This window comes from Helianthus annuus, chromosome 7, assembly GCF_002127325.2.
Source record: "Helianthus annuus cultivar XRQ/B chromosome 7, HanXRQr2.0-SUNRISE, whole genome shotgun sequence".
Taxonomy (NCBI): Eukaryota; Viridiplantae; Streptophyta; class Magnoliopsida; order Asterales; family Asteraceae; genus Helianthus; species Helianthus annuus.
This window is the reverse complement of record NC_035439.2, coordinates 95,447,738-95,475,419: the sequence shown is the minus strand read 5'-3', so window position 1 is coordinate 95,475,419 and position 27,682 is coordinate 95,447,738. Positions and strand designations below refer to the sequence as shown.

At 35.7% G+C, this 27,682-nt stretch overlaps 2 protein-coding genes across 2 annotated transcripts; one reads left to right on the top strand and one right to left on the bottom strand.

The window, feature by feature from the left end:
• The first annotated feature begins 3,259 nt into the window (after window positions 1–3,259).
• LOC110926049 (G-box-binding factor 1) lies at window positions 3,260–8,406 on the top strand. Its single transcript, XM_022169810.2, has 10 exons — window positions 3,260–3,570; window positions 4,551–4,612; window positions 6,287–6,331; window positions 6,443–6,529; window positions 6,605–6,750; window positions 7,284–7,315; window positions 7,391–7,533; window positions 7,615–7,695; window positions 7,766–7,891; window positions 7,990–8,406. Exons 2-10 carry the CDS (start codon window positions 4,556–4,558, stop codon window positions 8,074–8,076), a joined length of 804 nt encoding a protein of 267 aa, XP_022025502.1. The 5' UTR covers window positions 3,260–3,570; window positions 4,551–4,555; the 3' UTR covers window positions 8,077–8,406.
• A 137-nt stretch (window positions 8,407–8,543) lies between these two features.
• On the bottom strand, window positions 8,544–10,460 carry LOC110926048 (scarecrow-like protein 15). Its single transcript, XM_022169809.2, has one exon. It carries the CDS (start codon window positions 10,345–10,347, stop codon window positions 8,722–8,724), a length of 1,626 nt encoding a protein of 541 aa, XP_022025501.1. The 5' UTR covers window positions 10,348–10,460; the 3' UTR covers window positions 8,544–8,721.
• Between the last annotated feature and the right edge of the window lie 17,222 nt (window positions 10,461–27,682).

Genomic DNA, 27,682 nt, shown 5'->3' with positions numbered 1-27,682 from the left:
AAAGTTGGCCCGTCATTGGCGTCTTGAATGTGACACTCTAGGTTTTTCCGAACGAACATCTTGTAATATCATTGTGTATATATATATTATTAAATGGAAACGTGACTTTTTGCATGATATGTGTATGTATGTATGTATTATATATATATTTATGCGTATAAACTAGTGAGTCGAGACCACGACTCGAGACCACTCGGTCTCGAGTGGGCCTCTTGGGCCGTAACCGGTTTGGGCCGAAACCCCCTAAGCCTATTTTGAAACCTCATATAAAATCCCAAACCTTTCCCCTACTTCCTTCATTTTACACAAACACACAAACACTCCTTTCTCTCTCTCACTAGAAACCCCAAATAACATCCCATTCTCTTCCAACTTTCGGTTCAAGCTCGGATCTCACAAGAAACACGGTCAAGATCATCATCACTCGGACACTTCATTTTCTCGGTTCCTTTCCTTTGTTTCGGCACCTTCTTCACAACCGGTTAGTAATGTAGAATGTGTAGATCATATGTGTTTGATGAACTAAAAGAATAATAGTTAGAAATCTTTTGCATGATTTTGTATGAATTGTGAATGGTTGTGGGTATATGAACCTTTCCATGTTGATGTCTTGCAAAATGACCAAAATAAATAAAAGAATGATATTTTAGGAATGTTTAAACCAATCAAGTCATGTTTAAAGTTACAAAATGTATGTTTCTTTGTTCTTGCATGATGATCTTGTTAAAATATGTGACTTTGGTTCATAAAAATGTATGATCATGTTAAAGTGAAAACCCTAAAATGATGAACTTGTTATGAACATGATTGAATGATAGTTGAATATGTGAAAACCCTTATGATTTGATCCATAATTGATTAATAGATAGTTTGGGTAAGTTGTTAGTTAAACCCTATTGGTTGTTTCCTGATTTGGGCCTGATTACATAGTACAATTTAGCCTGATATGACTGAATCTGCACGTGAACAAGACAAGGACAACATTGCGACTCGAGACCACAACGGTTGTGACTCGAGACCACAGCGTGACAACTCGAGACCGCGACGGTTGCGACTCGAGACCTCCTCGTGACAACTCGAGACCAGACCCGGAACCTCTGAGGTTGCGAGTCAAGCCTGCACCACTCGAAACCAGCCAGCACAAGCCGAGACCTCCTGGTTGCGACTCGAGACCGCATGTTCTCGAGTCGAGACCACCTTGTCTCGACTGGGCTGTCCACTTTGGTTATTGGGCCATAATGTGTTTATATGGGCTACCTGTTGACTGGACTATGTGTTGCTATTTGATTGTGTAAGTATTAGGGCCGGCCCAATAACCCCATGTCTGTTTGTATGCATGCTATGTGTTAGTTATGTGTAGATTATACGTGATTGCTTGTACACCAAACCTGACCTACTGGTGACCATGCTAGGACGTGGTGACCAGCGTGTTTGACAAAGTGACCTAATCTGCCGAGCAACCCAAGGTGAGTTCACACACTAAAAGCATGCGTCCCGTGGAGGGTCACGGACCAACTGCCAACTCTGGGAAAAATACTTTTGAACCATTATTTCCGGGGGAAAACAGAATGGGTAATAACTATCTCCGGGGGAGATACGTTTGGATATTATTTATAAATCACAACTAGCCATGCTAAACGAAACTCTATCACCTTAAGTCCCTGCTTACAGTACCGATTAATCGCCGGGGGCGAACGGGTTATTAGTTGATAGCGCTATTAGGTTTGACAACCTCACACCGTGACCGGGGGAGATCGGGCGTGAACTAGTAGACCTTGCATCATGGTCAATGACGATAGACATTGACTCGGGGCACAACAACTTTTCGTCAACAGTTTCGGTATCTACAGTTTAGTGAGCTTACAGATGGGGTAGCTCCCCACAACGTGATTATAAATGCTTTATCTAAACAACTTAAGTTTTTGGTAAACTAAAACTGGACAACTAGTGAACTCACTCAGCATTATTGTTGACCCCTTACTGCATGCTTTGCAGGTAACCCGTGACTGAGGAGCTCGCGGCTTGGGGACGTGTAGTGGTCGTCAAAACCCGTGTGTTAGGTTTTAATTATCTTGAACTATGAACTGTCTTTAAACTATTTGGTTTATGCTTCCGCTGTTTTGTTTAAACTAATTATCGAACTTAAACTACGATGTTGCTAACTACTTTGGATAGCAAATATTTCGACTATTAATCAATGCTCAGTATAATTGGTGGCTGGATCCTGGTCGGTCACACCTCCAAGCGGTGGTGTTCCGCATGTGGTTTTTGGGGGTGTGACATTGAAGGGGTCGGGACGAACCAAAGGGGCGGTGTGGACGTGCGTCCAGGGGCGGACCTACCTTTTGGCTAGGGTGGGTGGCCGTACCCCTTGAAAAAAAAAATTAGTGTATATTTTAGACAAAAAAACCCGACCGCACCCCTTAAAAATATGGTTAAACACCTCATCCGCACCCCCAACAAATAATTTTTAGGTCCGCCACTACGTGCGTCCACGGATCTCGACAATCCTCTACATCCCCACACCTTTTAGTCCAAGGGCATTAGAGATGACAATCAAACCCAAACCCGTTGGGTAAACCCGAAACCCGACACATATGGGACGGGTTTAGGGTCGGTTAATCAGATTTGGGACGGGTTTAGGAATAGTCTTTATTTTTTTCGCGGGTTTGGGATTTAGTGATATACCCGTTTACCCGACCCGATTACCCGATAAAGTGTACCCGTTTACCCGATTGTATACCCGATATAATTTCTTTTATATTATTAAATATGTATATATATATATGATACATCCATTTTTTACACATATAGGTATTCTATTCCGTATACATTGTAGTTATTTGATTTATATTTTTTACAATGACAATACAAAATGTAACCGGTTAGTAGTTACCCGATAGATACCCAATGGGTTTTGAGATGAGTATACCCAACGAATAATCTTTTTAAATTAACGGGTTTACCCAAAACCCGTGGGTATACCCGAAACCCGATGGAGATTTACCCGCTAGAAACCCGACGGGTTTTAGAACGGATTTGAGACAAGATTATCTAACTGGGTTTGGGTTTGAGATTACCTAAATCCGTCCTAAACCCAACTCATTGCTATTCCTAAAGGGCATGTGAGATTACCTTTTACTGTTAGGTTACTACTTTGATGATAAATGAAATTAAAGAGAAAAAGGAGTCTTTAACACTTTTCTTAGATATTTAATTTATACAAATCACCTTCATTTCCATGTTTTATACAAAAAAAACAAACACCAGCCATCTGTGTCCAGATCACCAACCACTCGATCAAAACTTTGCTGCCTCGTCACATCCATCCGCTCTGCGTTTGACACCTGGCACCATTTCCACCCTACGTGTCATCTCTTTAACCTAATCCCCTTCCATCTCACCTCCTCTCCGGACCACCGTACCACCACCCTCTCACGGCGGAATAGCCAAATCAGCCTTCTCAACGAGCGGTTTCTCTTCAATTTCTCCTAAATCTCGCAATTCCGATCAATCTCTCCGATAATTTCATATCTATTTCGCCATTAGAAACAGCAATCTGCTGAACAGGTTACTATCTGACAATTTTTTTGAGGTTTTCTCTGTTTTTGATTATAAATCGATTAGTAAGCACATAATTATCCTATTTGATCTGTTTTTGGTTATAAATTTATTAGTACGCATATAGCTATCCTATTTGATCTGTTTTTGTGAACAATTATTCTGATCTGGATCTGATAATTGCTGTGTTTTTTAAGATTTTGTGAGATAAATTGTGTTGTGTTCAAGTCTGACGTGTTTTTGTGAACGATTATTCTTATCTGGATCTGATTATTAGCGTTTAATGATTTATTTCGTGAACGAGTATTCTGATCTGGATCTGGTAATTATTGCGTTTTTAACGATTTTATGAGATGAATTGTGTTGAGGTTAAGTTTGATCGGTTTTTATGAATGATTATTCTGATCTGGATCTGGTGATTATAGTGTTTTTAACGAATTTATGAGATGAATTGTGTTGTGGTTAAGTTTGATCTGTTTTTGTGAAGGATTATTGTGATCTGGATCTGGTAGTTATAGAGTTTTAAACTAATTTGTAGATGAATTGTGTATTGGTTAACTTTAACCTGTTTTTGTGAATGACTATTATGATATGGATCTGATAATAATAGCGTTTTTAACGATTTTATGAGATGTATTGTGTTGTGTTGTGTTGTGGTTAAGTTTGATCTGTCTATGCGAACGGTTGTTTTGATCTGGATCTGGTATTTATAGCCATTTTAACGATTTCTCAAAATGAATTGTGTTGTGCTTGAGTTTAATCTGTTTTTGTGAACGGTTATTTTGATCTGGATCTGGTAATTATAGCGTTTTCAACATTTTTATGAGATGAATTGTGTTGTGGTTAAGTTTGATCTGTTTTGTTGAACGATTATTATGATCTGGATCTGGTAATTAGAGCGGTTTCTGCGATTTTACGAAATGAATTGTGTTGTGGTTAAGTTTATGAGATCTGTTCATTTGTATGTTAATTGCTCTTTTGACCTGTAGATTTCATGGGAGCTGGTGAAGGAAGCTCAACTGCTAAGCATTCTAAACCTACCTTATCTCAGGTGGCGTTACCATTTCTTTTTATTACAAATACAAACTAGCTTACAAACCCGTGTATTACACGGGTTGAATGACGAAAAAATGTAAATTATAAACTTGTATATAATCCTTATTAATGAAATGACTTATTAGATAAAATAGTAAAACAAAAGAACAGTTATATTTTCAGCTATTCAAAATAATTTTCTAAGTTTTCACTTCTCTCTTAAGATACTACAATCCATCTTATTCTATGAGTTAAGAGAAGTAACACTAAAAAAATAATGATCATAAAATTGTAAGTATTTTTAAAAATAATTATCAGTTATGAGGTTATGGTAAATGAATTGTAACTGATTTCTACTATGTATATTAATGATATAATAAATACTTTGATATAAATACTATTTTTGGATATATGGAACATGAGACGAGATATGAATATCATATAGAAAATATTACATATTAAAATAAAGGAAAAATTACAAGTTTTGTCCTTTATCTTTATACCACTTTTCAGGCGGTGTCCTTTTTAACGAATGTTGACAGGCGGCGTCCTTTACTAGGTATTTTGTTGCAAGTTTAGTCCTTTACACCCAACCCAGTTAAAAAACCCTGTTAATTGTTGGGTGTAAAGGACTAAACCTGCAACAAAATACATAGGTAAAGGACTAAAATTGCAACAAAATACCTAGTAAAGGACACCGCCTGTCAACAATTAACAGTGTTTTTTAACTGGGTTGGGTCTAAAGGACTAAACTTGCAACAAAATATCTAGTAAAGGACACCGCCTGTCAACATTCGTTAAAAAGGACATCGCCTGAAAAGTGGTATAAAGATAAAGGACAAAACTTGTAATTTTTCCTAAAATAAAATCATACTACAAATAAAGTATACATTTAAAAAAGATAGGACTAAAGTTTTTTAAACTATAATTTTGAGCGCCTACAACAACCTCCTTAATTAGTAGTTGACATTTAAATATTCAAATTAAAACTCGCATGAAAAGTCGGAGTTCTCACAACTCACTGGGGCAATAAAGTATACGTTTAAAAAAATAGGACTAAAGTTTTTTAAACTATAATTTTGAGTGTCCACAACAACCTCTTTAATTAGTAGTCGACATTTAAATATTCAAATTAAAACTCGCATGAAAAGTTGGAGTTCACTAAGGTCTCACAACTCAAGGGGGTTTTCTGTTAATCCAAAATTTTACAACTATATCATACATAAGTAACATAACCATATCCGATTGATGTAAAATATAAAAAAAAAACCATGTAAAAGGCATTTCACCGTATCCGGAATATGAAAAGTTATTTGATACATTTATATTAGTTATAGATAATTATTAATTAAATTTGAAATTATTAATTAAATTTGAAATTATATGTTTGATCTCTACCTATATTAATTAATATTATACTGTTATATTATATTATTTGATACATATATATTAGTTATAGATAATTATTAATTAAATTTGAATTTATACGTCTATCTCTAACTATATTAATTTATATTATACTTTATTATATTATATTATAATTTGTGTACAAAAATGAATATGTAATATTATTATTAAAGGTGAGGAGTCACCAGAGAACGACACGTGTACAAAAAGATTTTCATTTATTAGTATAGAAAGATTTTTTAATCGTGTCACAAAATCATTACAACCTTTACATTATTTTCAGGAAACACATCCACCCTCCTATGCTGATTGGTCAGCCTCAATGCAGGTGAATGATCATAACCTTGTTTTGATAATATCATATAATCATTATGTTTATAATTCTTTGGTTATGAGTATTGAGATTGATTCTTATGGAGGTTGATGCGTTTCGTGTTAGGCGTATTATGGTGGCGGAGCTCCTTCACCATTCTTTCCGTCGATCGTTGCATCTCCTACTCCTCATCCGTACATGTGGGGAGGCCAGGTTATCATCATCATCTGTAGTTAGTTGTTTGTTAGATTTCGTTATCCTGATGTATGGTTATGTAACTTATTTCAGCATCCTATGATGCCACCATATGGGGCTCCAGTTCCATATCCGACTCTATATTCACCGCCGGAAGTTTATGCTCATCCCGGCACGCCTATGGTAGTCCGCCAGAAGGTAGCATCAAGTTCAGGGAATGACGGTAACACTACCCAAAGGTGTGCATGCATCATACATATTCTAAACTGGTTATTTATAGGTAAAATGCCATTTTCATCCCTGAGGTTTGGCCGGTTTTGCAACTTTCGTCCAAAGGTTTGTTTTTCCGCATCTGGATCCAAAAGGCTTGCAATCTTGCTATTTTCATCCAGCTCATTAACTCCATTCATTTTTCTTCATCAAGTCAGGGGTATTTTCGTCTTTTTGTTAACTTAAAGGGCAATTCGATCTTTTTCACTTTATGTAAAAGACCGAATACCGCTGAAAAAGACCAAATTGCCCTTTAAGTTAACAAAAAGACAGAATTACCCCTGACTTAACAGAGAAAAATGGATGGAGTTAATGAGCCGGATGAAAATGGCAAGATGTCAAACCTTTTGGATCCAGATGCGGAAAAAAAACCTTTGGACGAACGTCGCGAAACTAGCGAAACCTCAGGGACGAAAACGGCATTTTACTCTTTAATTTAATATACCACATTATTATCTTTTTAAATCATGCAAATCTAATTATAAGATTTGAACATTAACAGTGCTGAGAGTGAGAATGATGGTTCTTCAGATGGTAATTTAAACTCTCAGCTTTTTAACTCTTTTAATCCATGATATAGAATTAGAATATAATTTTCATTTTATGCAGCCAATTTGCAGAATGACAAGTCGGGGAATACCGTTGTTCATACGCCTGCTACCGCTAAAAATTTAGCGGTTGAAATGCATTCGAATCCGTCTGATGCTCCTCAAACAGCGGTCCCACCACCGATAATGGGACAGTGGCCACGCGTATGATTCAACTAATTTTTTTTTTAATATATTTTATGGATGCAAAATTTAAGTTAATTAAGTAATGCAACTATCATACAGCAAGATGAACGAGAACTGAAGAGACAGAAGAGAAAGCAATCTAATCGAGAGTCAGCTAGGAGATCGAGAATGCGCAAGCAGGTAGTTATTGAAGGAATTATATAAATGTATCTTATATTTATTTAGTTTTATTTAAATAATGTATGCGCAGGCTGAGTGTGAAGAGCTACAAGCACGAGTCGAGGTACTAAGTAATGAAAATCACACGCTCAAAGATGAGCTGCAGAGACTCTCTGAGGAATGCAAGAAGATAACGTCTGAAAATGATTCTATGAAGGTTAATGTCAACTCCAAATAACTTACACTTATTATTGAAAAAACGTTTTTTTATTTGTTTTATATTTGTAGTTATTAACTTAATGTTTGCTTGAACAGGGAAAGTTAAGTGAGTATTGTGAACCTGAGGTTGTGGCGAATGTTGATGCTCATCTTAAGTCTCGAGAAGATGAAGGTCAGCATTGAGAATGTGACCGGATCAGACAGTTAGTTGCTAAAACTGCAAATTTAGAACAATGATATTTGCCCGTATTATAAGAAGTTACGGTAGGATTGATTGATGAAACTTAAATGTTGCGTATCTCGCGCACTTTATGCCATTGGTCAAACTCAAATGGGCCTTGACCTTAAGGTGTCAAGGGCAGGACCCTTGACAGGTTTACTATGAACCTAGGCTTTTGGGGTCCAATTTTTATGCCCAACTTTGAACAACTATTATGGTTTATGTCCTTGATCAGAAAAGAAACACGGATAATATTTGGTAATTAATGATTTAAGTGTTCTTGTGGTTTTTAATTTCAGTCACAGTCTGTTTGTGTATATTATTCGAATGTCTTGTTTTCACACCCCTACATCTTATTCTCACACCCTACATCTACGTATAAATTCACTAATACGTGTAAACACTGATATAAAACATTAACACAAGATCATCTCATCAAGTGTTTCATTAATATGTGCTTGTATTTCTGTTTAGGTGATTACATCTCCACAACATATCCCTAAATCCCAAGTTTCAACTTATTTCCAAATTCAAAAACAAAACACCACCCTATGACAATAGTATCCGTCTACATGACTATTATTTCACCACTACCTTTTCCTACAACACTAAAACCTCCATGCTGACGTGGAAACAAGTGGCCTATCATGCCAACACAGCACCATCTCCGCCTGTCGTTTCGCCACGTGGAACCCCCTCACCTGCACCCTCCTCAACAAACACTCAGCTTGAAACTCAGCAAACTGACTCATCTCCACTGCCCTAACCCCAGCCCTACCAAACACCTCGCGCCACGTGGGCGCCTGCCGCCCCGCCGCTTCCACCGCCGCCGTAATTTTCGGCAGCAACACAAACCTCTCAATCTTCCGCATCCAATCACCACCGCCGCTGTTCGCGGCCTCCAACGATTCTAAAACCGTCGAATAAAATTCGAGTCCGTCGATAACCGTCTGGCGGAAAAATGACGGCTCGGTTGCCATAACTCCTTCGCCGTCTACACAAACGATAACTTGCGGATCAATCCGATGGATATCATTAATAAAACCTGCTCCGATACGATAAAAGATAGTTGAGTTCAAAAGAACCGCGGTCTTCTCCCCATCTATAAACTTAATAGACTTAAATGATAAATACTCAAAGGTTCGAAACGAGACGAACTCTATATCGAACCGCAGTTTCAAACCGCGAGCAAATTGCCAGAGATTATCTCTGATCAATTTCGATTCGACTTCATATTCTTCCGCTACAACCGCGGTGATTCTAACCGCGGGTGAATGAACTTTCCGCGCCTCGGCTTTTTCCGCGATTTCTCTCATGAACGAGGCTAAATGACCGCCTAAACCGATGTCGAAATCGATGACGTGGACGATCATCGCACCGTCCACCGCCTCCAGCATCGCTTGGTTCGCGGTGAAGTCGGAGAACAACGGGATCGGAGAGACGTTCGAGAACGTTCTGTACGCTTTGATAGCTTGAATAATATCTGAAGGAGCAGATGACTGAGTCAACCGAGTTGACCCGGTGAGTAGACTCTGAAGCGCCTCTTTGAAATAATACGCGGCTCGCTGAAGCGGCTTTCCGTTTGGCGCACGGAGCCGCTGGTTGAGCCGCGTTAGTATCACCTGAGCCAGCTGGATAGACCGAGTTTCGAAACACTCGGCTATCCGGATCAGCTCGTCCACATAATCAAAACCGTTGTTACTGTTACTGTTATTGTTATCGTTATCGTCATCGTTCTGGCCCATGAAATCAAGCGCGTTGGCGCTCGGGTTCAAGTTCTCGAACTCGGAGTGAAATAACATCGCGGTTGCTGGAATATTCGCTTCGGTGTGAATCGGCGGCAGCTCGGGGAGATCGAGCGGATAACCCGACTTACTAGAGTCATCATGAAGCCCTAGTTCCTTCATGAGAGAGTCCCATTCTTCAAACTGATGGCTCATACCATGCTCAATGGTATCATCCAACGGGAGCTGATCACCCGAGGACGAAAACACGACACTGTTATTGTTACTGTTACTGTTATTGTTACTATTAAGACTAGTCGGTCGAAACTCCAAAGGCTTGCTAGAAACCGGACTAGGCGGGCTCCGTCGCACGTCGAGTACCGAATTTGGTTCGTATCGGTTTGTTACGATACCAGCACTAGCACCACCACCAGCACCACCACTAGTGACTTGTTGCTTGATGTTGGGAGAATTAATATTGTTTTGGGACGAGGCAAAGGGCAATTTCATTACTCAAAGGTGACACAAGTGTGTGTAAAGTTGATTGAATTTATTGAATATGATGGTGTGTGTAAAGAGGGTTTTATGAGGTGATGATTATGAGCTTTTGTAACCGATCAAAGTGGTGGGGTATGGACGGCCATGGTTAATGGGGCATGAGGGACAATGAATTGACAATACAGCTTTGAGAGGGGGGGGGGGGGGGGTCATAAGATTGATTGATTGTGCTATATCATAGAAACTTCTTCATGAAGATCTTTATAAAAATTTGAACCACTTTTGCTTTTGGGGATTATCAAATTCCAAAAGCTCAGGTCTTGTACAAGTTGTGATGCATATGGTACAAGTTGTAATGCATGTGGTGCAAGTTGATGAAATAGAAATGTTGGGAAAACAATTTATCTTTTGCCTTTTGTTGATTCTCTTGGTTTTTGCCTTTTTAGAGGTAAGTGGGTTGACCTCCAACTCCTTCGATCGGCCTTTTGAAGTGTTACAATCTTGTAAGTTGTGACAAAACATGTTTTAAATGAATTAATATAATCAATTTAAGTTATAAGTTTGTTCTTCTAAAATCATATTAAGCTTTTACGTTATGCGTTAAGTTATCGTTGCATGTGTCATTTGCTGGATATATTGTCGTCAACGATGTGAGGTCGTAAGGCGTCTAGCACCTCAATGAGGGATTTAACCTAATATGGACCATGTTCATATGCGCATCAAATATAATTTAACATCATGTAGTATCTAGTATGTAAGTGTAAATCCAAATGAATTTAACAATAGACTTTTATTCTGAACATGTAGTGTTGGAAAATATGTGAAAATTGAGTTTTTATTTTATTTTTACAAAAGTTGGAAAATGATTTTTTTTTCTAACTTTAAACATAAATATTTATATGTAACTGAGGTTAACATGTTAATTATTACTTTTTACACTACGACAAAAGAAGTTGAGCGATTATTACACTATCAAATTATCGTAATAATAATTCCTCTAGTTCATTTGTTGTGATGTAATAGTATTACACTATAAGTCTATAACAAAATATTTAGAGTAATTATTATTACGTTACACTTAAAGTAGCATAATAATAATTATTATTATTCTTGTTCAAACATGATTATTATAGTGTTTCTGGGGGGGGGGGGGGGGGGCGCCAAACGGCAAACCCATTTAGGGTTAGAAGCCGCTAGGCAACACCTCCGCCACCCCCTTGGGTTCGGCTTAGGGTAGTTTAGACAACAAAGCTTTACCGTGATTTTTTGGAGAGAGAGTGGTTTGAGGAGGTGGGGACGTAGGGTCTATTTCTTTAGAGTGTGTGTGATTGATGGGTGGAATAAACGGGTTGGGTCCATAGTTATAGGGTACTTGTGGGTAGTCGACGCCGGTATTGTAGGAAATGGGTCACATTTTTATTAATAAAACTAATAAAAAAATGAAGATACTCTCTTTAAACATTTGGAAAATTGTAGCACATGAACCGTGTACGAATTCAAACGAAAATAAATATGAACTACAACATATTTAATAAAACAATCGATTCAAACCAATATCTTCAAAAGATAAAGTCTTCAACTTGATCTTTAACCGCGTCTATTTGTATGGTTCGTTGTGTTTTCAGTCCGTTGTGTAGGATTCAACGAGGTCTTGAACCACGTCTTCATGTACAATAATTTCCTACAAAAAGAACAAACAAATGTTGACGATTATAGCTGAGGTACGTGTTCAACACGCTTCCCTTAAAACAGATTTCGCGCCTCTACTAAAGACGACGCGTCTGTCTCCCAGGGTACAACAGCCAAAGCAGTCTGTACTGCCGGAAATGGCCACGCGCCCGAGGTTACACCGAATAGAATTATAGTGTTTGAACTTGTGGAAAAATAATGATACGAAGGTGATGGAATCGAGTAGAGAAAACTCATCTCTCTTTAATTCCCAACATATGGATGTTCAAGTCTTCACCACTTCTCCAAGAAGGTTATATTATCTTTCTCTTGTAGTTTTCTCATGATTCCAATGAGTCACATAGCCTACCATTTACTACAAGAATTGTCCATAGTGAAGAGTTTCTTGATGATTTTATTAGAGACATAAAACTCTAATAAAAGTTTCACTTAATTAGTGATTTAATTAGATACATAAAACTCTAATAAAAGCTAATCAAGTGACAAAAAACTCTACTCAAGAGTTTCACATATGGAGTTTAATTAGTAATTATAATTTCATTCAATTATAAATTAACTAAATATCCATTCACTAATTTTCCCAACAATCCCCCACATGAATGGAGATTGTTCAAAACACTTAAAATTTCCAATGTAACCTCGACAGTTGAGTTTTGCATATGATAGATAGGTGTTACCCTTTGAACTTTCGCTCATGAAATGCACTTAGCCCACTAGCTCTAAGTAGATCTTGATGTCTTTGAACTCGTCTGCCGTTTGTGTAGACGACAATACACTTCACACAAGACTCTCCCTAGCCGGGTCATCTCCTCATAGTCGTTTCCAATAATGGTCGTGGAACACTTTCCTGGTTTTGCGAGAGCTCTAGGAATTGTGCCCCCAATTCCATTCGAAGCGACCACACTTCTCTCTAACATAGGTGATTCTCCTTAGATCATTAAAAGCATTGTGGTTATCATGATCTATCCAAATCATTTACCACATATTATGCTTAGCCTCACACTTGTCACTTTTAGGAATGGACTAGGAAGTTTATTAATCTTTATAATAAACTACCTTATTAAATGCGTAGGGTTATTCCCCCGCAGTGACCTCGCTTATTCATACAATTAGGTTTTCCTATTGAACTCAATTCTTGGGATCTCCAGTCTACTGAGTTAGGTTTCCATCATATGAACTTCATTTTTCAAGGGCTTGAGTCCCATTCCACAACTTGATCTCTAATAAACCCTCAGGTTGTTGGATCCATAACATTAGCAAATAACTTTGCGTATTTGAGATCAGTTGTCATGATGTGTTCTTAACTCATAAGTTAATTTTGCCTATTGTCAACTTCTAAGACTATAACCTCAGTGGCCATCTGAATCTGGTTATAACATATGTCTTCGTAAGATACGTGTATCATTTAAGGCAAACACATCTCCATTATGCACTACGACCTTTGTGTCCTCCACTTAGTCGTCTATTTGCAATGTTAGATTGGATTACAAAATCCTTATTACTAAAAACAAATGCAAGACACCCCCCACATTTAAGTGTTATTGGATAACATTTAGATGTGTTAATGAGAACCATTTCTACATACCCTTATAGGGTTGTTTCTTAAATGGTTCCTCCCCCACATTTCTTGCCATTTGATCAACATTTCCGTAACACCACTTATGGCGACATTTATACACATATGATTGAATAAGACCAACCTTATTGTATCATTGAATTCAACTCATATTGCATTAGCTTACACAAGCTTCTGAGCTGACCAAAGCAACACATGCCATTGTCATAAGTTTGTCATCAACTTAGAATAATTCTAATTTAACATCTAGAATAAGCTTAGACAATGAGTTTCCTCATTAGCTTTTCGAACAAACTTTTAAAAGTTACATGTCATTTCCTTATAATGAATGAAAATTCTCTCACAACTTTGTCCATACACAAATTCTTTTTGTGTTCATACACATTTGAATGTTTAGAGTTAATTAGTCTCCGTCAAGACCCATAATTAACCAAGTACTAGTCTAGCATGCTTTAGACTACAATACTTTAGCATGTGAACAGAAGATGCATCATTCTGATTCTTCATAGCCCTAAGGATATCATAATATCACTTTGCAACAATCATCTCTTGTTAAGACAAAATAATGAGACTTATTCATAATCCTAAAACATCAATATTTAGGAAGGTCTCACAAATTATTGTATATAACACAAAGCTAAATTTCATCATTCATTTAAGGAACATAACTTGATTACCTTTGATCTCCAACAATCTCCCATTGACTCATAAGTACTTAAACATAAGTCTTAATCCAAGTCACTTGGTGAACACATTCATCACTAACAAGATGAATGTTTCTTGTCTACAATCACTATTATGTGTGAGATAGAGTCAACTAGATCGACACTCAACAACATGGCATTCATAATTTTGCCATAAGTGATTTGCACACATCCATTGTTATTCATTAGAAGATATGTATATTTAGGATGCTCTCCCAAATGAATGTAAAATCTCCATATAGATCTAACAATAATCAAGTGGTAGACGCATCTACTTATAAATCTCGCAAGATTTATTAAAGGTATACAATAACATATAGTACTTTTACTTTCATATGTTAGAATTCACACTTGTGAATTTTTTCAATGACTTCTAATGAAGTATGCGACATGAATGTCGTTAGTGTATTTCATCTCAATGCACTCACTACGTTCTTTCATTACTCATTCATGATTTGGTTATACATTTGATGTTTCATCTTTGACTTTAAGTCAATGTAACAACTCTCAAGTTGTTTATGTCCAAGTATTTTCTTGTACTATCCGTTTAAAACCATATTCTTTTAAACAATGTATAACCGACGTTATAATTATTTTCCACAAAAATAATTTATACGTCACAACCATTAGTGATTTATTTCTTTGTAAAAAATCGCATGTGTTATCTGAAGATATTGAACACGAAACAATAAAATACATTGGAAACTAAATCATAAGTGTCAATCACTTTTGAAATTTAAACGAAAGCATAGACAATATGTAGACATCAAATAACAAAGTGCTTTATCTTCAACACTTTATAATCTGACCGAAATCTTCTCAACAATATCGTCTCATGGCATGTCTTGAGGTACTCCCTCAATAAGACTCCATGCACTTGTAAGTACAAGTTCCCCATTTCATCTTTAAACTTTAAAAATGGACAATTATGCTCAAAACAACATCAAGTTGTTACAAATACTACATTTAAGTAGTAAACTTGAACAATTAAATTTGTTCACAACAACACCAAGTTGTTTTTCACCAAATAACATTTTCTAACACGCATGTTAGAAAAAAAATGTTATAACAAGCACATTATAGAATCGAACGTTTATATAAAACGTTTTCCAAAGATATAGTTTATAAAATAAACCATTTCTCATCATCTTTAATGCTCACATAGCCAATTAAATGTTTACATAAAACATTTCTGTTCATTATGAACAATCTCTAACCTCGTGTTCGTGATACATATTTTCTAACACACGTGTTAGAAAATTTAAGTCATTTTATATATACAAAACATGACCAAATTAGAGCATTAAATGTCATCATTAAAGCTCATCAAATGTCATCATTAAAACTCTACTCAAGAGTTTCACCATATGAAGAGTTAAGAGTCTCAATAATTATACACTTAAATTCTAATAAAACTCATCAAATGTTATCATTAAAACTCTACTAAAGAGTTTCACCATATGAAGAGTTAAGTAAATGATTTTAATTTCATTAAATTCATATAAATACCACACCATCACTTTATGGTGATTTACTTCCTTGAAGCCAATCATACATCAACTTCAATGTATGACATTTTATTTGTAAATCACACAAAGCATTAAAAACAATGCTACAACAAATTGCTTATATAAAATGTCAACATAAAACATTTCAAACCATTTGTATTTTAACCATTTTTAACAATCATATTAAAATTAAAGAAATTCTAACGCGCACGTTAGAAATATTAACATTTCCACAAAATGTTAATTCGACTTGCTAAAAACACATATATGGTTCAAATAAATAAGTCATTTCTAATACACACGTTAGAAACTAAACAATTAAAAAATTGCTTCCAAACTAACGCGTTTCATGAACGTTTCTAACACACATGTTAGAAGACAAATGATTACAAAAATCATTATAAGACTTATTTGTTCATAACAATCCATGGGTGGATGAAGAGTCTACTTTAAATAGAGACTTAATTAGAGACATAGAACTCTAATCAAGTAACATAAAACTCTTATTTAAAGACATAAAAGACTCTACTTAAGAGAATTTAACGTTTACAAAAAAACGTATGGTTTACACCAATAATTCCGGTCTAACACACATGTTAGAAAAATTTAACGTTTACAAAAAACGTATGGTTTACACTAATAAACCCGATCTAACACAAAAGTTAGAAAAATTAACGATTCCCAAAATCGTTTAAAAAACCAAACGGTTGAACCAAAACCATTCGTTTTGTACCACAGTATAGGATTTAAGATTGTATCTCAATCTCAAGAAATCCAAACACAATAAGTTGTACTACATACATATTTCCCGAAAGAAAATATTTATAAGATCATAATCTTTAAAATATTTTTTTTATTATAAATCCTTTTGTGAACCCAAAATCCTTATAAATAAGGTTTTAAGATTGTAGCAACAATCTAATGAAATCTGTTTTAAGTTTGTAGGAAATGGGTCACATTTTTATTAATAAAACTAATAAAAAATGAAGATACTCTCTTTAAACATTTGGAAAATTGTAGCACATGAACCGTGTACAAATTCAAACGAAAATAAATATGAACTACAACATATTTAATAAAACAATCGATTCAAACCAATATCTTCAAAAGATAAAGTCTTCAACTTGATCTTTAACCGCGTCTATTTGTATGGTTCGTTGTGTTTTCAGTCCGTTGTGTAGGATTCAACGAGGTCTTGAACCACGTCTTCATGTACAATAATTTCCTACAAAAAGAACAAACAAATGTTGACGATTATAGCTGAGGCACGTGTTCAACACGCTTCCCTTAAAACATATTTCGCGTCTCTACTAAAGACGACGCGTCTGTCTCCCAGGGTACAACAGCCAAAGCAGTCTGTACTGCCGGAAATGGCCACGTGCCCGAGGTTACACCGAATAGAATTATAGTGTTTGAACTTGTGGAAAAATAATGATACGAAGCTGATGGAATCGAGTAGAGAAAACTCATCTCTCTATAATTCCCAAAATATGGATGTTCAAGTCTTCACCACTTCTCCAAGAATTCTTCATACATATTATCTTTCTCTTGTAGTTTTCTCATGATTCCAATGAGTCATATAGCCTACCATTTACTACAAGAATTGTCCATAGTGAAGAGTTTCTTGGTGATTTTATTAGAGACATAAAACTCTAATAAAAGCTAATCAAGTGACATAAAACTCTACTCAAGAGTTTTACATATGGAGTTTAATTAATAATTATAATTTCATTCAATTATAAATTAACTAAATATTAATTCACTAATTTTCCCAACAGGTATTTTAATAATTCTAAGATACTTGAGAGTGTAGAAGATCAGAATGCATGATTTGATGGGGTTATGATAATATCCTTGGGTGCTCCTTTCACCTCACAAAGTGCCTTTAATACGCAAAGCTATGTAAAACTTCACTTTTCTGTGTATTTCTTTTTGCATCTGTTTTTTCAACGGCAAAATTACCTATTTCTATTTTCATCTACACAATCCTCCTTTTCAAAAAAGAAAAAAAATCTTGTCGGGAAAGTATAACCACCTTCAAATACAATGATATCTATAATGCTAATTGAAATTCTTTAACAATAATTTTTATTTTTAATATCACCTAATTAATTTGTATTTGTAGTGATTTAAACCCAAATCATTTGGATGGATTTGCATTCACACCCATTTAGATAAATATTCTATTTTTATGCTAATCTACAAAGTGAGATTGGCTAATAATAATATTAAAGTTTATATCAAGTTAAATTGATGAGTTAAATAACCCAAAAGGATCTAGTTGTTCGATGGTTAAGGCAAATTGTGTTTGGGGTTAAATGTCAAGGGTTTGGTCCCATGAAATCGTTTTCCATTTTATTCTATTTGTTGTTAATTACAAAATAGTAATGGCCTTGATAAAGCTTTCCAAAGAATCCCCATTTTTCAAATTTAAGTAACATATAAACCAAAAATGATTTTCTGATATTTTGTCTAGAAAAGTTAAATAAAAAGAACGACGCAACGTTAGAGTTGTAAACAAATAATCATGAAAGGTCTCTCTTTCTCGTTTATTGAAATGTCATTATCTAATAATATCTAGTCTTTTTCCTACTAACCACTTAATTTAACTCAACTAAATAAGCTTTGTTCACGATATGCTAGATGTGATGATATAAATAACCGTGATGAGAATGCGCAAGTAATTTACATAAATTGTGTTTATGGTTTGTTCGAAAATTACATATTATGGGCTCTTGTTAAAGCAATTTACAAAGTTTTCCATGGTATCCTTGGTTACTTTTAATTTGTCATTCATTCATTTACTCAAGTAAAATGATCAACTGCCAATGAGGTGGTGGTGGAGTGATAAGGGAGTAGCTTGTTGTTCTAAGGGACCCAAGTTTAATTCCTGCTCTCCCCATTATTTTCTGCAGCAACTGGTGATGATGGGAGACTAGGCAAACAGGTGGACATTGCTAGTTTGATCCCTGAACTGAGCGGGTTTTACCTCACCGCACTGGGTCCCTTAGAACAATTAACCCCGTCCTCAACATGCATGCACCATCATCTTCAATCTTCTTTAATCGATAGCACCGCTTAAATTTGACTCAAAATATCGTCGATCGACACATAGCAAGCATTGCCGTCGTCTCCAACCTTGAACATCATCACCGCCTCAAAAAAATTTCTAAACCACCACCATCTCTCCATTGTGATGAATAACCAAATCATGATTAGACCATGTGTAGTGGTTTAGCCAAATAATGCCCCCACCATGGGGCATTATTCGACACGTGGCAGTGCAGTCAGCATGTGGCGTTATTGCAAAAGTTGCGTAGTGGAAATAATGCCCCTTCCAATCATTAAACAAAAAAAAAAAAAAATACTAGTTTCTCATTGGTGGGTCAAACCCAATCAACCATTCCACAAACCATTGTAGGCGTTTTATATATAACGCTGCAGCAATTTTTTTTTTCAAAAATAATGCCCCAAAACGCCTAGTGTAATGGGGGAGGGGGGGGGCGTTTTTTTTTCAATTTTTTTTTAAAAATACCGCCCACTACGGATGTTCTTAAAGAAAAACAAAACCACCTAACCCTATAACTAAGAGTTGGACACCTTAAGCAACATGTAACCCCTTTATTTCCCATTATGTTTGCGAAAATAATTACAATCACACATACATACACTAAATTACAAAACGTAAATATCCATGGACACATACATACAGAGGCACATTCATCCCTTGGTTCATGGGCCTCTCGAACAAGGGTTTCTTATGGTTTCAGGCTTTCAGCTTCGTGATAAAAAGAAAAAAAAAACATATCATATCATATGGAAGGTGGCAGTGGCGGATCTTGCCCGTTGAACGTGTCAGAGCCGAAAGACACGGGCACTAAAAAAAGCCCGGGCAAACCCGGGCCAAACATAGTATATATGAAAAATTTCGATCGGAATGCGGAAAATTAGCACTACGGCCGAAAAACTTGCCCGGGCCGTGGCCCTGCCATAGGCCTTCTAAGAACCGCCCCTGGAAGGTGGATCACGGTTGGACGACTCACTACCTTTACACCGATGTCGAGTTTTGAACCTCGATGGTGCGAATTTTGGAAGCAGCAAATATTTTATTGATTACAAGATAGTTGAGTTTAAGTTTTATACTTTACTAAAACAATGATAAAATAATCTTGGTTCAAGTCTTTAGTAATAAAATGACGAAGAAATAATTACTTTATAAAAATGATAAATTAACTTGCTACATTTATTCTATTTCATTGTTCTTCGTAAAGTGTTTTAAAGAAATTATATATACCGTTATTGGTTGGGTTGGGTTATGATTTATGAATAGTAGCTTGCTTCATTCACGCTGTGACACATGTCATACTTTCTTTCAAATTTAACTCTTATATTTTGATTAATATATGTTTTTAACCTTTGTAAAAAAATTTGGACTGATTTTGCTCTAATAACCTGTGTTTGTTAATTTAAGAAAAAATTAAATAAATTTGTATATGTATATATGTTTAAACTTTTTTTTGTCAACATCTGATATAAATTATGTTGAAAAAAAGGTCTTACAAATTTTAACTCCCGTGGTTATAATGAGTGAGCTTCGTTGACTGGTGTATTTCATTAATTATATCTGATTTGATACATTCATAAAATCTGTGAGAACTAATATTTTTGTTAAGGTGTGAACACATTTCATTTCACGTGGAAAGGGAACTCTTTTTAATATGAGGCCTAAATTTTAAAGTGTGATTCTTAAGATTTGATCCCAAGATTCGAGTTTTTTTCGTTAATTAACCTTATAAGTTAAACCAACTTTTCTTCCACTAAGCTTATACTTTGTTAAACAATTCACCTACCAAATTACCAAATTAAATAATTTTGCAAACAAAAAACGTTGAAAATTTAAGTAGCTTTTTTTTTAACAGCATGATTCTATAATTATAAAACATGATCTGCATATGCTTTGGAAACCCATCAAAGTATACAGTGATTACAACGAAAAAGAAAACTGAAAAACATATATTGTACACCCACTTACTATGCTTACAATACTATGTCTCTCACCTCACGTTGAAGTCGGCCACCCATTTATCCCACACCAAATCTTTATGTTTCATTCTTCCTTTGATCCATAAATATGAGTTTGCCTTGATGTCTTCCATTACTTTTTCTCCCGAGCCATTAATACATTTAAACTCTTTATCGTTTCTCATTTTCCATATGTGCCATATAGTTATTATAAATATCAGCTATTTTTTTAATGGCAAAGGTTAACTATTTCTTTATTTAATATCAAAGTTTTATTAGATATTTAATGCTTATTAGATATGAGGATGGTTCAAATGAAAACCACTTTTATTGTGAAAACTCGAAAACTAAATAAAAAAAGCCTAAAAAACACACAAATTTTTTTTTCAATTTTTTTTTTTATAAAAATCGCTGGTTTTTATATATAAAAAAAACTTAAAAAAAAATTGTGTTGTACACATGTGTAATAATACACATGTGTAGTATTACACATGTGCACTACACAATTTTTTTTTTTGAAATTTTTTTTTATATAAAAAAACCTGCGAAATTTGGTTTGCAAAAAAAAAAAAAAATAAAAAAAAAATTTTGTATGTTTTTTTGGCTTTTTTAATTAGTTTTCGAGTTTTCACAATAACTAGTGGTTTTCATTTGAACCTTTCCCTATTAGATATGATTAACATGTTTTATTAGATATTTAATGCTTATTAGATATGATTAACATTATTTTTGTTGGTAGATCCTCAAGTAAGGATGGGTTTTAAACAATATTCATTCGGTTTGAGACCTAAAACAAGAGAAGTAACCGCTTTGAGCCTTTTTGGGAGCTTCAAGATAAAACTTTGATGCAAGAAATATTCACTGCTTCTAGCATATAAAGATTCTGTCACCATGTAGGCTTCTTCATATTTTCGCTACATTATGACTCGTGTGTTAGAACCACATGAACATATCATCTTTTGTGATCTCATCGGACGCTCGTTCCACTCATATGATAGCCCTTTCATTCCCCTTTAGAGTATTTCCTTCTATGTGAACATTTCGTCTATCGGAATCTAATTTCTTTCTAGTGATATCTTGCCAACTAATAGGGTTCCCTACTCTATTAGAGTCCTCCTATCGTTCACCTCTATTGTTTATTTGTCTAGCCAAAGAGTTCTGATACCTCCATCAGGCGCTTTACCTAGCCCGACCTTCACAACTCTTCAGAGAATACGACGTGGTACGCATCAAAAAGAAAAAAAAAACTTAGAATGACAAAAATACCAATTTAGGTAGTCATATGTTTTTAAATGGACATAAAAAGAGTTGAAAAGATGGGTGAAATTGTAATTTATTTTACTTAACTCCAAATTGCCCCTATATGAATATATTAAGTTTTACTATTTACGAATTCACATCCTTAAATTTAAAACCTTAAAAATAAAAAATCATTGTAAATGGTTTACCATTGTAGTTAGTTTTACTTACAGCCATATTAAAGAATAATTGTTAATTAATTCTGTTTATTATTATAAGTATACTATCAAGGTATTAATAAGAAAGAAACCTAACAAGCTATATATAGTAAATAAAAGGTCGGATTAGTCGGGAAGAAAAAGATATAAGTCGGTATGTGGAGGATAGGCGAATATATGCTCAAAATCATGATACTAATACTTAGGAATTAAGGTTTCAAAATAAAGAAAAGCATGTGAAATCATAATTTAAAATTAGACGCGAGTTGGATGAAAAGACGACGAAATAAGAGGGACGAAAAGACGAAGAAATAAGAGACTTGTAGATCACAAAAGGTGATATAAAAAGATGGCTAGTGAGATTCTTCTTGATTTAAATCTTTCACTCTCAATGGAGGTAGAGAAAGACATGTCTAAATCACACACAAACCCTGCCATTGAGGCAAAACACGAAGAAAAAGAGGGAAAGGGGGTGCAGTTTGGCCATTTTTAAAGTAATGGAAATAATAAATACAATTTAATATATAGCTTTTATTTGCATTTTAATGAGAAAAGCAGACTAAAAAACATACACTAGTGACAATAAGGTTCTTCATGACCAATAATGTGGATGTGTTTGGTTGGAAAGATGCCTTAAAGTTTCTTTTTGTATGAAGGAAAGAAAATATGTGTTTAGAACATTGTTACCCTTTTGCTACTAATAATTACTTAGTCATTGGCACATATATTTGTTGGTTGTTTAAGTTATACGTAGGAATAAAACATAATAAAATAAGATTAAGATTATGAAAGGACAACTATTTCTTACGGGGAATTCTATTGGCACGCCACCTAATCAATCCGTACATATTTCTTTTTCAATTCGAGTCGTATAAGCCTATACGGGTCGTATAGGTTCAAATGCCAAAAGTCAAATCTACATGCGTCAATCCTTGTCTGACGGCTAGCTGGACCAGTACGGGTCGTATAGAAGACTTTTTTTAGAAGAAAGATTCTATATATGTCCAATCCCCAGTGGTGGTGGGACCAGGCCTATACAGATCGTATTGCTTTGGTTATTTTTTTTTACAAATTTTTGTATACATTTAATCATAGTTTTAACAAAGTTTAATAAAAGAATTCTTTTATTTTTTAAACAAAAAACATTTTTAAAAATTTATCATGTCATATAAATTTGGTACATGTTTATTATACTATGCTATCTATGTTATAACCGTATTATATACTACACTTTTTTTACATTTTTTGTATACATTTAATCATAGTTTTAAAAAAAGTTTAATAAAAGAATTCTTTTATTTTTTAAACAAAAAACATTTTTAAAAATTTTTCATGTCGTATAGGTTTGGTACATGTTTATTATACTATACTATCTATGTTATAGTTGTATTTATCATTTTTAAAAATTCGTTTACTCAACCAGATTGGGAGGACTTTGTTCGTCAGTGGAAAATAGTGTGTGATTCTGCTAACGAGGAATTATACGATTATAACCTCACAAACCTTCAGAGACACCTTCCTAGTAAATGTGCGTTTTCTCTAAAGTTAATACATTCATTTAAATAGATATATACGCTAAAATACGTCAAAATACGCTTAAATATGCTAAAATATGTCAACATACGCTAAAATATGTCAAAATACGCTACAATATGCAAAAAAATACGTCAAAGTACGCAACTAATGATATTCTAAGACGCGTATATATACAACACGACACTATACAATACAAGTTGATTTCAAAGAAAATTGTATGTAATCATAGAATACAATAATCACACGCAGCCGAACGTCACCGAAACGACGCATGTTGAAGGTATACTTCATAAAATGACAAAATACGCGAAAATTCTTCAAAATACGACACGTATACGCGTCGAACCGAGGAAAACACGAAAAAAACAATTTTTGCTACTATGGCCAATACGATCGTATAGGCCTATGCTTTGTAGTATTGCAGGCTAATACTATAACACCCCATGTTTCGAAAGTCAAAGTGAAAGTCAAGATTGAAGTCAAAGAGAGAAAATATTGCTAATTGTGATCTGTCTCTCCTTGCTCAATTCCTGTTTTAATTTCTTTGACTTGTAGATAGTCTATTTATGCTTCTACGTTAGTTGTATTATGTGGAGTACCTGTTAAATAATCGAGGTTAATCGATGTTTATCGCATGTTTTATCGCTTATCGCATCGCAATCGCATTCGCAACTCGAATTATGTGTTCTGGATATTGTTTTTACGTGTGTGTGGCTTTATGTGTTACTTGTGCATGTTTATTTATGTTTACGTTGTGGTGATGAATCGAAACACAATCGCAACTCAATCGCAATCGAATCGCAGACGCTAAACGCAAGTTAATCGCAATCGAATCCAAGAACAACTTAGATCTGAACGATTTCCACATAAATAAACAAAGATCTTGCATGGATCTGAACATATTCATGGTGAAAAAGATTGAAAGATGGTTTTCCAACTTTCTTTCAACTCTTTTACACTCAATGCACTCAAAACCGATAGAATTAGAGCTTGTTCTGATCTTCTACTCCTTCTTAGTGATGTATTGGTTCAAGATCTGGATTCTATCCAAGAGATGTTGATTTCGGGTTTGAACATGAACGACCGACTCGAACCGTGAATTGTTCGGACTAGGGTGATTCCTGTTCGGCCGGGTCACTTGGCACGAGATAAGAGTCCTGTTGTTCAAGCAAGATATCAAAACGTCTCATTCAAAGCTACAACACTTCAAACAGAAACAAGTGTTAGGACGAACAAACCGTCGGAACGGATTGCCGTCCGATCGGATTACCACCCGATCGGATTACCGCCCGATCGACCGGCCGTCCGATCGGGCTGCACTTGGTTCCATACTTAAACTATTTCTCAAACTATTCAAAGGATCTGAATGTTGAAACGGATTACCACCCGATCGGATTGCTATCCGATCGAGTAGCCGTCCGATCGTGTGACGTTTGGGACTTAAACAATTTTCAACTTGTTCAATGCATACAGATTGCCACCCGATCGGATAGCCATCCGATCGAGTGACCGTCCTGCAGTTAACTTGTTCTCAACCTGAGAAGCCTCGCCAATCGGATCGCCATCCGATCGAACCGCCGTTCGATCAACCGACGTGAAGGGTAGAGATACTTCTCTGTTTTCAAAATGCTACAACGAAAACTTCAAAAGACAAGCCATCATACACAAACATATCCATCCCAAATGAGGTAACAATCCAATCGCATGGTCACCCGATCGGATGACCGTCCAAACGGATTGTCACCCGATCGACCGGCCATCCGATCGGATTGCCACCCGATCGGATTACCTTCCGATCCATTGACACTTTACACCTTTTTACGCGCCGCTTATCGTTTATGCTATCGTTCTGATCAGGCTAATCTCACTCTAGCGCTCCCTTCAATCCATCATCGCTGTGAGTATACTCGAACCCTTTTTGCTTTACGCACTTTTGGGTGTTACATACGTTACTTATTCTAAATCACATCGAACACACTACGCAATACTTTAACGCTAACCGTTACCGCATGTTATACGTGACTTAATGAATGCTTGTTTGTTATGTTTACACATGGATTGCTGTCTACCTGCGTTAGCAACGATAGTACTATAGTTTGGACTCAGCACCTGTTCACTCAGAGGTTGTTAAGGACAATTAATTACATGGCTCACACTGGTGAGTGTGTATTACGAACCGCCTCGGGCAGTGAACCCGCAGTCATTGGTATTGATAGGATCATGTTGATAACTTACGTGCTTCATTTCACACTGTGTACCTGCTTGTTATGCGTAAACGATTTCGAAATCTATTATATCTATTAAACTTGTATGCTCACCTTTACACTATGTGTATTGACTTTTACTTTAACGTATGTGGCATGTGCTTAAGATGTTTAAATGCTTGGCTTGCTGTGAAATCGAGGCTAGGAAAGGTCTAGAAACAAATAAACGAATTGTCTGTATTTAAATTCTGAGTTGTCAGAATAGAACAATTTGTCTTGACTTTGCCTGTAATAATTATGTTACTTTTTATGTCATGGTATGGGACGTGATGCTTTAAATAATTGGTAAACGTAGTTGTTATGGAAACTTCTGGACAATCTGTTTCGCTCATTGCCACGCCCCGATGTTTCCACCATCAGTTGGGGTGTGACAGATTGGTATCAGAGCCATAACTATAGGGAATTAAGCAAGACTCGACCTAGTCCGGGTTGATGTCTTAGAAACGACCTAGTCTATAGTTAGGTACCAACAGACCGACTTGTGCATACCCTGTAGGGGTTTTGTACGAGCTTGCTTGCTATTTCTTGCAATTTTCTCTTACGCTACACTATCACTGCACTCTAATTTTCGAAAATGAATGAGCGATTAGGTCGAGATTAGGTGTGAAAACTGCAAACTCTTGACTAAATTGCTTTTTCGACCCGCATTTTATCTATAAACGGGAGGATTCGCGTTGAATTAGGAGTGAAATCCATACTTTGACGCATAATTCTCCCTTATTTTATCAAAACAGGAACGAAGTTGTTAAGACAGGGGCGAAACCCGAACCTTGACGATTTGTTCCGATCTCATTTTGGTTTTACAAAACTCTCACCAAAGTCTCAACAGACTCCAACGACTCGAAGTCACACTATAACTGGAAGGATGCGTGCCATTCGCCCAAAATCGAGGCGAGAGCACAGTCCCGAAGGTCAAAGTGTGCACTGAAAGTCCTTGTGAATAGTCGAATCAGTTTGGGCAGTCGATGTCTATCGAGCCTAAGACAATCCATTCTCGATTTTTATGTATTTCGATTCTGAGCTCGCAACTGCCGACTCTGATATGTGTCGTTTTAATGAGGATTTTTATGTGTTTTATGTGATTTTATCTGTTTATGTGTTACGATTTTTGGTGATTTATTCGCTTTTCGCTTTAATCGACACACACGACTCGCACTACACACCTACCTCAAAATGCTAACAAATCGCTATTTATGGTCGATCGCATGCTATGTTACACGCTTATGCTACTCGCTGTGTATTCGCTAACCGCAATCGCTATTCTCGAACGCTCGCGGAATTTGAATGATAGGTTTATGTAATCTGACTGCCTCTTGTGTTTATGTGCTTTTGTGCTTCTGTGCTTTACGTGCTTATATGCTTCTGTGCTAATGTGAATCTGTGGTTATGTGCCTATGTGCTTATGTGTTTACGTGATCGTATTCCTGAGCTTTAGTCGTATTAGACGTGTGAGGTGAGATTCGATTATATTGTGTCTGAGTCCTATGACGATGTCTGTTGCAGACAATGTCGTCATCTGGACCCCGTCACCCCCGAACTACTCGTCAAGAATAGAGAGACAAACGCCTTGCTGCACTCGTCGCTAAGAAAG